This window comes from Podarcis vaucheri, assembly GCF_965113315.1.
Source record: "Podarcis vaucheri genome assembly, chromosome: 6".
Taxonomy (NCBI): Eukaryota; Metazoa; Chordata; class Lepidosauria; order Squamata; family Lacertidae; genus Podarcis; species Podarcis vaucheri.
Genome location: NC_138764.1, coordinates 61,849,561 through 61,861,810, shown reverse-complemented (window position 1 = coordinate 61,861,810; position 12,250 = coordinate 61,849,561). Strand labels below are relative to the sequence as shown.

Here is a 12,250-nt window from a genome sequence, read left to right as displayed (position 1 = left end):
TTGCTCGGTCCCTGCTCCTGCCAACCTAGCAGTTCAAAAACACCTCAAAGTGCAAGTAGATAAATAGGTACCGCTCTGGCGGGAAGGTAAATGGCGTTTCCATGCACTGTTCTGGTTCGCCAGAAGCGGCTTAGTCATGCTGGCCACATGACCCGGAAGCTGTACGCCGGTTCCCTCTGCCAATAAAGTGAGATGAGCGCCGCAACACCAGAGTCGGTCACGACTGGACCTAATGGTCAGGGGTCCCTTTACCTTAATTCTGCGCAGGGAGAAACATTTTGTTTTGTGTTGCGCTTTTCTAAGCACAGGTCCAGGATTTCTAGGTCTGTGTTAGAGCAGTTTGTGAGTCTCACCGCTTTTGCTGGGAAAACTTGTGTTTTAATGCTGAATTGGAACAATTTGCAATCCATGGAAAACCCAATTGCCATTTGTTCCAATTCAGGGTTGACAGCAAGTTTTCTTGGGGAAAGCAGTGGGGCAGGCAAGTGTGCCTCCTTCGTGTGCCCCCGGAGAGACAGACCTAGAAATCCTGGACCCGTGCTTAGGAAGTGCAGCACAAAAGGTAGTGTGAATAAGCCCTGTCTCACAAGGCTGTTTTACATTAAAATATTAGGTACAAATGGCATCACCCACCAAACACGAAAAGGGGAACAACAGTGTCAGGGAGGGGTAACCAAGGTAACAGGTGGTGGTATGAAAGGTCGGGGAAATGGAGACCCTACAGAAAGTGTCTTGTCTGGAGTCCTCGCAAACCTGGCAGCACCTCTGAGAGCACATATGTACAGGCTGCAGGAACATCTACACCACCACCACCAATTAAATTTGCATACCGCCCTATACCTGCAGGTCTCAGGGCGGTTCACAGGATAAAATAACGATATAAAAACACAGAATAGAGAGGAAGGGTTTTGCATGGTGCCTAAAGGTGTATAATGGAGGAGCCAGGTGAACTTCCCTGGGGAGAGCATTCCAAAGATGGGGCTCCACTGCAGAGAAGGCCCGTTCTCGTATTGCCAGCCTCTGGACCTCTCAAGGAGGAGGCACACGAAGGAGGGCTTCAGAAGATGATCTCAGGGTCCAGGTAGGTTCATATGGAAAGAGGCGGCCCTGAGCCGTTTAAGGCTTTATAGGTCAAAACCAGCACTTGGAATTGGGCCTGGAAACTAGTTGGTAGCCAGTGCAGTTAGACCAGGATCGGTGTAATATGCACAACCTGTCTTGTTCAATGAGCAACCTGGTCACTAAATTTTGCAATAGCTGAAGTTTCTGAACAGTCTTCTGAGGCAGCCCTATGTATAACGCACTGCAGTAATCTAACCTTGAGGTTACCAGAGCATATAGACAACAAGGAGGTTGTGGCCAGTATCCGTGAGACAGCACTAGCCCAGGCAGCAATCTGCCATCTGTTCATCTCAGCCATCACCACTTAGCGAATCTTAAGACATACCTGCTTTGAAACTCAGCTCGTCCTGCTCCTGCCCGTCATAGTCATACAGAGCTCGTACACGCACGCCTTTCGCAGCTGGCTCTTCCTCAAAGGAGTTGCCACCACCATTGGCTTCGCTGGAGTTGTAGGTGTTGCCGCCCTCATCGTCTGACCACTCGGCAGCGTAGGCTTGGCTACGTTCATAGCTGCTCACGCTGGCAATGCAATAGGGCACCATGAGGACCGATAGCACAAAGCCCCTGGAGATGGCTAACCACAATGGGACTCAATGGCCTCCAGTTCCCAGGATTCTTGGCATACTCACCTGCCGCGGTCCCCAGCTTGTGCTACTGCCTCCCCACCCCCACTGGCATTGGATGTGTTGCTGGTTTCATTCTTTTTGGGAGGTTTCTCTTTCCTTGCTACTGGTTGTGCTGCTGCATCTGGGTTCCACTCCTGCAGCCAAGGAAATGTACCATTGAATTCTTAACAGCGTCGCACTGCTCTCCCAACCCCCAGTTCTAATCATAAGAAGGGCCCTGCTGGATCAGGCCAAAGGCCTATTTCATCTTGCTTTCCTTTCTGCCACAGTGGCCCACTGGGTGCCTCTGGGAATCCAAAAAAACAGGGCACATAGGCAGTATCCTCTCCTGCTCTTGCTCCTCAGCAGCTAGCATTCGGTGGCAAATTGCTTCTCTGAATATCAAAGCTCAAGAGACCCACTGAGACCAGCAGCTGTTGAATCTGTAGGCTACAGCCTACCTGACATAAAGCGAAGGGTCACAGTGGTAGAGAACCTGTTTGCATGCAGAAGGTCCCAAATTCAATCAACTGCATCTCCAGGTAGGCATGGGAGACAACTCTGTTTGAAATCCCAGAAAGACTCTTCTAGTCAGTGTAGACCAAGGTTTCTCAAACTTGGGTCTCCAGCTGTTGTTGGACTACAACTCCCATCATCCCTAGCTAGCAGGACCACTGGTCAGGGATGATGGGAATTGCAGTCCAAAAACAGCTAGAGACCCAAGTTTGGGAAACCCTGGTGTGGATTATACTGAGCTACAGAATTGCAGCCACCCCTGGTTTCGGCGTAAGAGGACAGTTTCTTACCTCTACCTGAGGCCAGTTCATGGGCATTCCTGGGCCACTAGTGTTGCGGAACCACCGTAGGTCTTCTTGCGCATCGGCTGCACGGATGGTCTGCTCCAGCTCACGGTACACCTTAGCATAACTGCTTGTTTCAAACAGACATACAATACTGGGCATGAGTAATGTGGCAAAAGCAGCGACTGGGGAAGGGCTGTTGCACATGCTTTTCATACAAAAGCTCCCAAGTCCAATCCTTAGCATCTTAAGATACGGCTCGGAAAGGCTCCTCTCTATCTGTGAAACCCTGGAGAGTTGCTGCTAGCTAGTGCAGTCCACGTTGAGCTAAGGCAGCCTCTTGCGCTCATCATCTATAACCAAGGAAATCTGAGCACTCAGATTGTTCTAATTAAGCACAAGGGGGCGCAAGCAGCACACATAAATTGGACCAGCACTGGCTTTGAAGTGCAAGGAGGATGGCAGTGTGACATTGCTGTTATGCCATCTGTGATTCATTATAGAGGTGTCTGAGCATCCTTACCAAAAATTCTGGCTGTTTAAGTAAGATTGTAAAATATCTATCTCTAAGGACAGTCCATTTTCCTTAGCAGTAATGAATGGAGAAGTTACTGGAAGGTATCAAAGTGGGAGGCCTTAAGCTATGATTCGCTCACAGTCCCTTCATTCTACCTTGCAGCTAGAAGGACATCAGGGAATGGGAAATCCTTCCTTTTCACAGAATACCTCTGTGGAATTTCAGAGAGATCATGTGATCCAGCTTTCAGGTTCTTCACTTTCAAGCAATGATGGCTCATTTTCATTTGGGATACCTTCTTTATTTGGGGCTTATTCCTACTGTTTTTGAGGAGCTATCCTCTGGGTGTATCATATCACTGCTATATGTTTTCGGCAGATTCCGAAGCCTTTCCCATTCGCCCAAGTAGTCCCTGTTTATGGAGGTTTTTAATGTTTGATGTTTTATCACATTATTATTATTATTATTATTATTATTATTATTATTATTATTATTATTACTATTATTATTATGTTGGGAGCCACCCAGAGTAGCTGGGGAAACTCAGCCGGATGGGCGGGGTATAAATAATAAATCAATAATAATCATTATCATTGATATTGGTTGGTATATTATGTTGGCCATTGTGGAGATGGAGAAAACTGTATTACTGCATATATGATTTTATAATTTTGTGTACTGGTTCAAAATTCTGAATTATTAAGCAGTGTAGAAGTTTTTTCAATCAATCAATAAATTTAGCTTCTGACACATTTATGACCTTTTGCACTCTGATTAGTTTCAGGATTGTGCAATCCAAACCAACTATTTCCTTGCAGTGGTCTTATGATAGGCATTTTGTCCACCACCTCACATATACCAATCTATCCACAAGATGCAGATAGAAACATACTTTGCGATTATGAAAATTATTTAGACAATCCATAGAAACTGGCTCAAGCTTTCAACCCTCTTAAATTTCCAGCCACAGCTCCTACAGCAGGGAGAACTTATGGAGCTTGTTGCTGGGAGCTGCATTAGCTAATACAGCGGTACCTCGGTTTAAGAACAGCCCTGTTTAAGAACTATTAGGTTTACAAACTCCGCAAAACCGGAAGTAGTGTCCTGGTTTGTGAACTTTACCTCGGTCTAAGAATGGAATCCGAGCGGTGGAAGGGCACTGGTGGCGGGAGGCCTCATTAAGTGCTCCTCGATTTAAGAACAGTTTTAGTTTAAGAACAGACCTCCAGAATGGATTAAGTTCGTAAACCGAGGTACCACTGTATATAATTTCTGAAAGGAAAAATATCCCGATGTTTTTATGAGCTCCAGTAGGCCTCCTCCTAGTTCAGGGTGGCTCTCAAGATTTGAAACCCACAGCCACCATTTGGTAGGCTCCAAGCTTGCACAGTAACACACACACTCACTGTCGTCTCATCTGCGGTTACAGATTTTGGGATACTGAGAGCCATCTCTCCCAGCCTTGGAGGCCTCAGCTCCAAACAATATCTATACTATATCAAATGTTTTTGTTTCAAAAAAAAAAAAAAGAAAAGAAAAGAAAAAAGGGGCAGTCTGAGATCTCTTTCACACATATTCGCCAACTGGGATGGAGAATTTACTAAATTACACATTACCCATCTCCCCCACAATTATTCAGTTCAAATTTTGTGTATATGTATAAAATAACCAGGCATGATTCTGGCACTTGAAAAATAAACACTGCTGCTGCTGCTAACGCAGCACACATCTGCTCAGACATTGCACTGGCTGTTTGGGGATTGTGAATTAATTTGCTTCTGCCACTGAATGTCCCCTTGCTGCCCTGACAGATATACTAGAAGCTTGTTAATGAGAATGGCAACACTTCTCTCTTCAGCTTCCTTCTATGGCTGGATCTACATGTGCAGCAGGTTGAGATTGGTGTTAGACAGGGGTGTGCATCAGCTCTGTGAGGAGGCTGAATAACAAGAGGAATTGTGGTTATTCTTTTAGGGGACTCCCCCCCCCCCAAGTTGAAGTATTAATAACCTCCCCAAGTCAGATCGGGGTCCTTCCAAAGGCTTGCATTTCTCTGTCACCTTATTTCTGCGTTTTTCTGTTCTGCTTTCCTATAAATCTCTGTTTCACTAGGCCCTCAAGAACTAGACTCTCCAAAATGCTGCATGCAGAACATTTAAGAGCTCTAGATTTTTTGTGTGCTAAAGCACAGCAGCAGAGAATGTTTTTAAGAGTTAAATGCTTCATTTCAGGCATTTTTTTTAAATCCAGCATTCCCTGCTTTAACAACTCCACAACTTCAGCTAACTGCAGACAGTGTTCCAGAGGGTCTCACAGTGTAAGGCCTGTGGGACACCTGTAAATATCTAGAGAATTAAAAAAAACAAAAAACCAGAAAGAAAAACCAGTGTGCAAAATTATTTTGCAAAAGGCTTTAAGGCAGCCTCCATGCTCCTATTTCAGCCTGCAAAAACACTGTTAGAAACAGCTGCCTCCTTCTCCTTTACATGCCTCCTTTTTCAAGGGACTTTAAGACAGTCCCATGTTCCTGTTTCAGCCTCCAGAGTCTGAAATAGGACCACAGGAACTCTCTCAAAGTGCTTTGCAAAAGTGCTGTTTGAATCAGATTGAGCTTCTCCTGTAAGCAGGTAGACAGAAGCGGGTGTGTGAGAGAGAGACCCATTTATTTAAAGGAGAAGTGTAAGCTGCTTCAAACATTACTTTCACAAAGGGCTCTAATCCCTGATCTTGAGCAGCTTCTTTGATGCAGGAGCTACAGCAACTACAAGAGATGGCTGACTAGCCTCTGCTTGAGACTGCTAGCAAATGAGAACTTCCCCCACCCCAGCAACTACTGATCTCGTCATGGAACAGTCTGTATGGTAACAGAGATGAAAGTGGAGCCAGTACAGACTGCCCAAGGTGCAATGCCAGTGTGTGACTCTCGTGTGTTGTGTTTTCTTAAGAGAAATTTCCCCCCTAGTTCCCATATAATGCTAAAATGCTGATTTGGGTGCAGAAGATGCACCCATACAGATGCACAGTTGAATGAAAGGGAAGTTGACAAGGCTGGGAAGAAACTCCAAGTGCTCACTCAAGGACTATCCCTTTCACATAAATCATGGCCGCATTTTCTACAGGGCTGTTTCAGAGTTTCAGGGCACTTCCAGATTGCTGCTATTTTCAGGTGGGATTCAACCGCATTCTGGCAAATTCATGTTACCCAGTTAAAAGTTGATTTGATGCTCTTGCACAAGAAACCTGTTTTCCCCCTCAATATCAGACTTTTTGTATAAGGAAAGTGACGGAAAACACACTGGAAAGTGTGGGGCGACCATTGCTTGCTGCAGTGTCATATAATCTCTCCACAAGTACACCAGAATGAATGCACAATAAATAGCCAACACTGTCTAACCTCCCAGCAAACCTTGTGCAAGCAAATGAGGATGAATGCTCAATAAACAGGTTGCCTGGACGCAACCTAGGGGAAATATGTTACCTGTTGTTCTCTGCCAGGTTCAGGTGCCGCTTGATGTCCAACAGCACCTCCTTCAGGAAGATGAGTCTCTTCTCTTCGAATTGCTGGCATTGCTCAAAGACCTGCTCCATACTTTCCATGTACTGTGGGGTACACTTACTAAGCTCATCCACCACCTTTTCATACTTCTCCTGGGTCTGTGGACACAAAAAGGGGACTCAGATTAAGATCCAGTTACTGAGAACGGCACCCTGTTCCCACAGCAAGACCTGTCTAGGCAGGCTTTCTGGGCTGGATATTCAGTGTGCTTAAACACCTCTAGTTCCACTGTTTTCAATATAGTAACACTGACCTACACCATGTAAGGTTTTGACTGCCTAGGCTTATTTCAGAGCAGCGCTGAATTAAAATTAATTTAAGTCGGCTGCAGCCATCTATAGAGAAGACTTCTGGAAGGCTCTGTGGCCTTGCTTCAGAAAAGAATAAATGTTGTTGATGAAACTCATTACATAAATGGGTGGGAACAGAAGTCCCAAGTTCACTATGGACTGCTCAAGAGCCATGCATGAACTTGTATCAAGGCCTGATAAAGAGGTTCAGTTAGCATATATGTTTCAGAAACATGAAAGAAACCAGACAGTGGATAGCCAGCTAGCCCTGGTGATAATCTAATGTTTATTGGATGGATTTCCCCCTAAATTGATTTTTGAATTCTGAATTTATTGTTATTCACAGTTTATACTATATTTTATGCTGGTTTTTTTGTTGTTGCATCAATTAAGTGTTTTAAATTTGTTGTTAGCTGCCCTGAGCCCGGTTTTCTGAACTGGGAAGGACGGGGTATAAATAAAAATTATTTATTTATATCAAGGAAGCAATGGAACAATCCCCCATCCTCTCCTCCTGCATGCTGTTCTGGTGGTTCTCCTGACTCCCCCGAGGCAATTTTAGGGGATACAGCAAGCAGGAGAGGCAAGGAAAGCTGTTGATGGGGTGAATCCTGCCCAGTGCCCAGAACTGCATTACCAGCTCTGGGGCAGTAAGGCATTATGGAGGAATTATTTTTCCAGCTCCTGTGTAGCAGCAAGTAGGTCACCAGATTCACCTCAAAGCAGTGGGGAGAGGCAGGAGAGAGACTGGCAGATGCTGCACAGGGCAGGAGATATCATGCCCACACTATTTTTCACTGCCTTAGAGCCATAAAAGCAACAGCCAGGTAGGAAGTGAATTGTTGGTGAAGAGAACCCAATGATCTTGCCCACTGCTGCAGGCTTCTCCTGTCTTAGCAAGTGAAAATTTTGTAAGCCAGTTACAGAGGACCAAAGCAAATGTAAAGCTTTCCTCAAAGCCAAGGCACATTGGAAGTAGGAGTATGGACTTCTTCTCAACTCTACTGGTTCCCCCATCCCTGGGTGCTACTGAGAACGTTGCAGTGTCGATGACCAGGGAGGAAAAAGGGCAAGCAGGACCAAAGCAGAATTGCATGACTCCACACTGCTCTGTCAATTACACCTCCATCATGTGACCAAGAAAAGGAGTGCATGTGTAAAGATGAGTAGGATGTACATGAGTGGATGCATGTGAGGATGATTTGAACTGCTGTATGAGAGAAACAAAATGATAAGAGAATATGGATGTGAGCACAACAGATGAGGGGGCAGGCATGCAGAGAGACAAGGATGATAAAGGGCTTTTTGTGTAAGGATGAGGAAGTGAATGTATTAGAAGGTTGTTCATGTTTGTGTAAGAGTGTGCATGCACATACTGTAAAACATTGTGTGTGCATTTGTTACTTTTTTTTGTCTGCGCCCTTATCTACATGTGAAGATGGTTGCGTTTCTCAGATGTTCAAAGGGAGAAATTTCCATGTGTGTCAATTTGTCTATATCCTTGGTGGTCACTCCTACCTTTTGCACATCCTGCTTGCATTTTTCCACTTTGTCTTGCAGCTTCTTTTGCTGATCTGGAGTGATGGACTGCTCAGCTTTGCTGTTGGCTTCTCGGGTCATGGCGAGCTTCTCCTCTTTGCATGCCAGGTGATATGCTTTCTTGGCTGTTTCCAGCTGGTTTGAGTTGAGAAAAGAAGGAAAGGGTGACTGCTGAGGCCCAGTACAACATTCCTATCTCCTGTTTCTTATGAAACTGCTGCAGTAAGATTGAGGCCAGAAATGCTCACTTTTGCCTGAAACAATTCCTCTCCATTACAAGTCCTCCACCCCCTTCATAAAGCCCATTGTCCATGCTTTCAAAAAATCCAAACTCTGTGCTTAGAAACCCAATTTGGCTACTGTAGTAAACTGCACAAGGACATAGCAATGCTTTCTCTGTAGGCATGAAGACTAGAAACTTGAGTTTTCTTGTTACAAAGTCAAATTATGTGGTTTACAGCTATATGTAGATTACTAAAGAACTGGCAAATACTTCTTACTTCCCAGGTGTGTGTGTGTGTGTGTGTGTGTGTGTGTGTGTGTGTCCCTTAGCTACACTGAGACCCATTTAGGTCTATGAAAGTATAAACTAAACCATGAAGGTAGGGCTCTACAGACACTGGATACATATGCAACATGATCCTTTTTTGTGCCATGCATTGTGATCTTTATATTATCTTGCAGGTATGACTTCATTCTCTTAAGATAAAACAGGCTCCTGCCCACATCCCATGTTAGGGTTCTGTGGCTAAAATGGGATGGGGATGCTCTCTCAGTCACAGTCCAAGGAAGCTGTTGGGTTCCTTTCCTCCATAAAAAGATTGACCTCATGAGTCACTCTGCCCTTCTCTCCTCCTCCAGCCCTTCCTACCTCCTTCATCTTCTTGGCCCAGGGTTTCTGTGCTTTCCGAAAACCATCCTCTGCTTCCTTGGCCTCCTTGAAGCCTCCCATGATCTGTTTGTGGAAGGCATCCTTCTGCCAGTTCTTCACCTTCTCGAAGTCGTCGTTCAACAAGCTATTCTTCACTTCCTGATGCAGCTCGCTCACCTTGTCCGCCTCTGTCATTATGGCCATCCACGCTTTCTCCAAACTGCCGTACTGTGGGCCTATGTACCGAGAGCACCAGCAAGGCTGGGGTGACCATTGGGCATCCTGAAATAACACCCTGTTCCTCCCTTGCAGGCTACACGCTCACATAATGCACTCACAATACATTAAGAGACTCTAACCTTTGCCATTTTGCTGGTTGGAGCACTGTGGCAGAGAACTGAGAAGTACATAGTGACAAGAGAATAATATCTAGTTCTTAGAGCAGGGGATGAGAAACCTGTGGACCTCCAGGTGCCGCTGGACTCAGCAACAGCCCCATCCGCTCCAAATAGCATAGCCGATGGTCAGGGAGGGTGGAAGTCTCAGTGCAACAATGTGTGGAAGGCCACAGGTTCCCATCCCTGTTTTAGAGCATTTCCAGACTACTGTTCCTTGTGCAATAGTTTTGCAGTTGATAGTTATTGAGGCAGGGGATCCACCCACAATATCAGCAAGGCAACCCCTCCATCTTATGTGCCAAACCATTTTGTGTGCATTTTTCTTTATTCTCTATTTAATTCTGTGAAAGCTGTGCAGTGGAGTACATAGTCCCTCTTATTCTTTTTTTACCAATAGACAGGAGTAGGAGGGTCAGTCTGGAGCAATTCTTTTTTTGGGGTGTGTGGATTACACTAGAGGGAGGCAGCAAATCCCGTCCCCTTCCTGTTTCAATGATCAATACCTTTGTCAAAGGAGGGCTACTAATTGAATACCACCCAAATCCCAAAAACCAGAATTTCTCAGGAGTTTGTGTTCTCCATTGTGTGTAATCAACAGCCCCACTGGGGAACTGGTACCAGAGGAGAGTTAACCACCCACTTCCCCAGTGTCAGTTATGGAGGGTAGTATTCAACTCAGTTTTACTGAGAGTAGACCTTCTGAAATTATTGGTTCTCACCAACTCACTTTCACCAATTTCAATAGGTCTACTCTTGAGTAAAGGTTCAAGACCACCTCCAGGCTTGAAAGAGGTTGCATTGGACTATTGACCTTGAAACAAACAAACAGCAGCCCAAAAGCACCCAGGAGAGATCCTGATCACTGACCTCTCATATCAGGTCTAATTTTGCCCACTATATCCTGACACAACTTAGAAGCTATTCTCCATGCTGCCCGTAGTTATACAGAACAGGGTATCATGCTGCTGCTGGCACTGGGTCTGCACTAATATGCATCAACAATGGACTGTGATTGTATGCACACTTATTTGGGAGTACGTCCTGCTGGACACAGTAGGGCTTGCATCTTTGTAAACATGCATTTCATCAGGCTGCAAGAAAGAAGTGAGATTTTTAAAACTCTTGTTGTGTTTACAAAGCTCATGAGGTTCTAGCTGATCTGACTCATTTTATGAATAACTTAATATGTTGGGCTTTGTTGTGCATTATTATTCTGATTTATCTGTTTATTGAAAGCTTCCTGGGCCAAATGTGTACTTGGAAACAATAAATTTCTGAATAAACAACTAATAGTCTGGGAAGGCCCATGCAGCAGCAACATGTTCACAGAGCCCCAGCATAGCTTTTACTATTAGATGAAAATAATTACCGTAATCTAAAATAATTCCTGGGGAAACATTCTTCCTCTACATTACACAGAGGGTGGGGAGGAAGGACTGATGCCACCTTGCAAATTGCTGTTCCTGACTCTTCCATTTCCCATCTGCTCTCTCCATTCTGCCCCACCCCAGTATGGAGGAGAAATACCTTTCTCTATTAGCTGCCTCCACCGTTTGGACCAATCGACCAGCTGCTGGGAATATGCCTTCTCAATCTTGGCCCGCTCATGGACACAGTTCATCAGGTCATTGCACAGCCGATAACCATCATCAATCCGTTTCACCGTCCGTTTGTAGTTCCCTACCTGCCAGACACATGAACAGCTGCATGGTAAGAGTGACTAGCTGTAGTCCCAGAGATAGTCCTGGAGACCAGCCTGGCTCTGAGCAACCAGGAGAGCAAAAGGAATAACAGATTCTTATCTCTCCAACCCAACATGAGCCACAAGTATGACATGTGGGTGTGGCTAATCTGATGATTGTTTATGCTAGCACAGCACCCTGTACAGCTCTTTGCAGTCCCCATGATCAGCTGCTTTTGGGGGCTTGCAAGGAGCCACATACAGTGCCATGCAAGTCAGCGGATCACTGCTTGCAAAGTGTAGTACACTCTACTGAAGGTGAGGTCAAAACTTCCTGGACTGGTCAGATGGATGATCCTATTCCATCAGATCACTAATTGCTCTCACATTAATACAACTAGAAAGGTAACTTTTGTCCCCGTTGACTGCAACCCCCCCCCACCCATGCAGAATAAGGGGCCCATTCTGCAGGTGCCAGCCATGTCAGCAAAATGTGCCCCTTTTTAACCAGTGAGTAACCACAACTAGCTAGATTCTAAGGTTTAGAAGGCAGAGATTCCAGGGTAGAAGGATGACTCCCAGAAGCTCATGAGCTCTGGAAACTTTTGCTTTAGAAATTAAGTATTAAGAAGGTGCCTGAGTTGCGGGGACAACGTCTTCTAGAAGGAAAAGCATTAGAAGACCAAACTATGCATGATCAACACTGCTTTTTTCCAGAAGGTTTTCTCCATCTTCTACCCTTTCTTTCTGCAAAATCCATTGCACTGCTGTTGAAAGCCTATGGCAATGCATGACTTCCCTTCTCTAGAACCTTGGGTTCAAGAGTCAGCCAGGACCACCAACCAGAAATCTCATTTGCATGAGGCCAACA

General features: G+C 45.2%; 1 protein-coding gene across 4 annotated transcripts in view; it reads right to left on the bottom strand.

Moving 5' to 3' along the window:
- The window catches only part of PACSIN1 (protein kinase C and casein kinase substrate in neurons 1), a 56,502-nt gene that overhangs the window by 6,206 nt on the left and 38,046 nt on the right, over positions 1-12,250 (bottom strand). For 3 of the 4 annotated variants that reach the window (XM_082226870.1, XM_082226869.1, XM_082226868.1), the window contains 7 exons: positions 11,226-11,382; positions 9,301-9,536; positions 8,409-8,564; positions 6,523-6,698; positions 2,534-2,657; positions 1,752-1,882; positions 1,448-1,641 (listed from right to left, as the gene is read on the bottom strand). In XM_082226870.1, coding sequence (XP_082082996.1) covers positions 1,448-1,641; positions 1,752-1,882; positions 2,534-2,657; positions 6,523-6,698; positions 8,409-8,564; positions 9,301-9,536; positions 11,226-11,382 — 1,174 coding nt within the window. The remainder of the gene's footprint in view (positions 1-1,447; positions 1,642-1,751; positions 1,883-2,533; positions 2,658-6,522; positions 6,699-8,408; positions 8,565-9,300; positions 9,537-11,225; positions 11,383-12,250) is intronic. The other variant, XM_082226871.1, reaches the window with a different exon arrangement.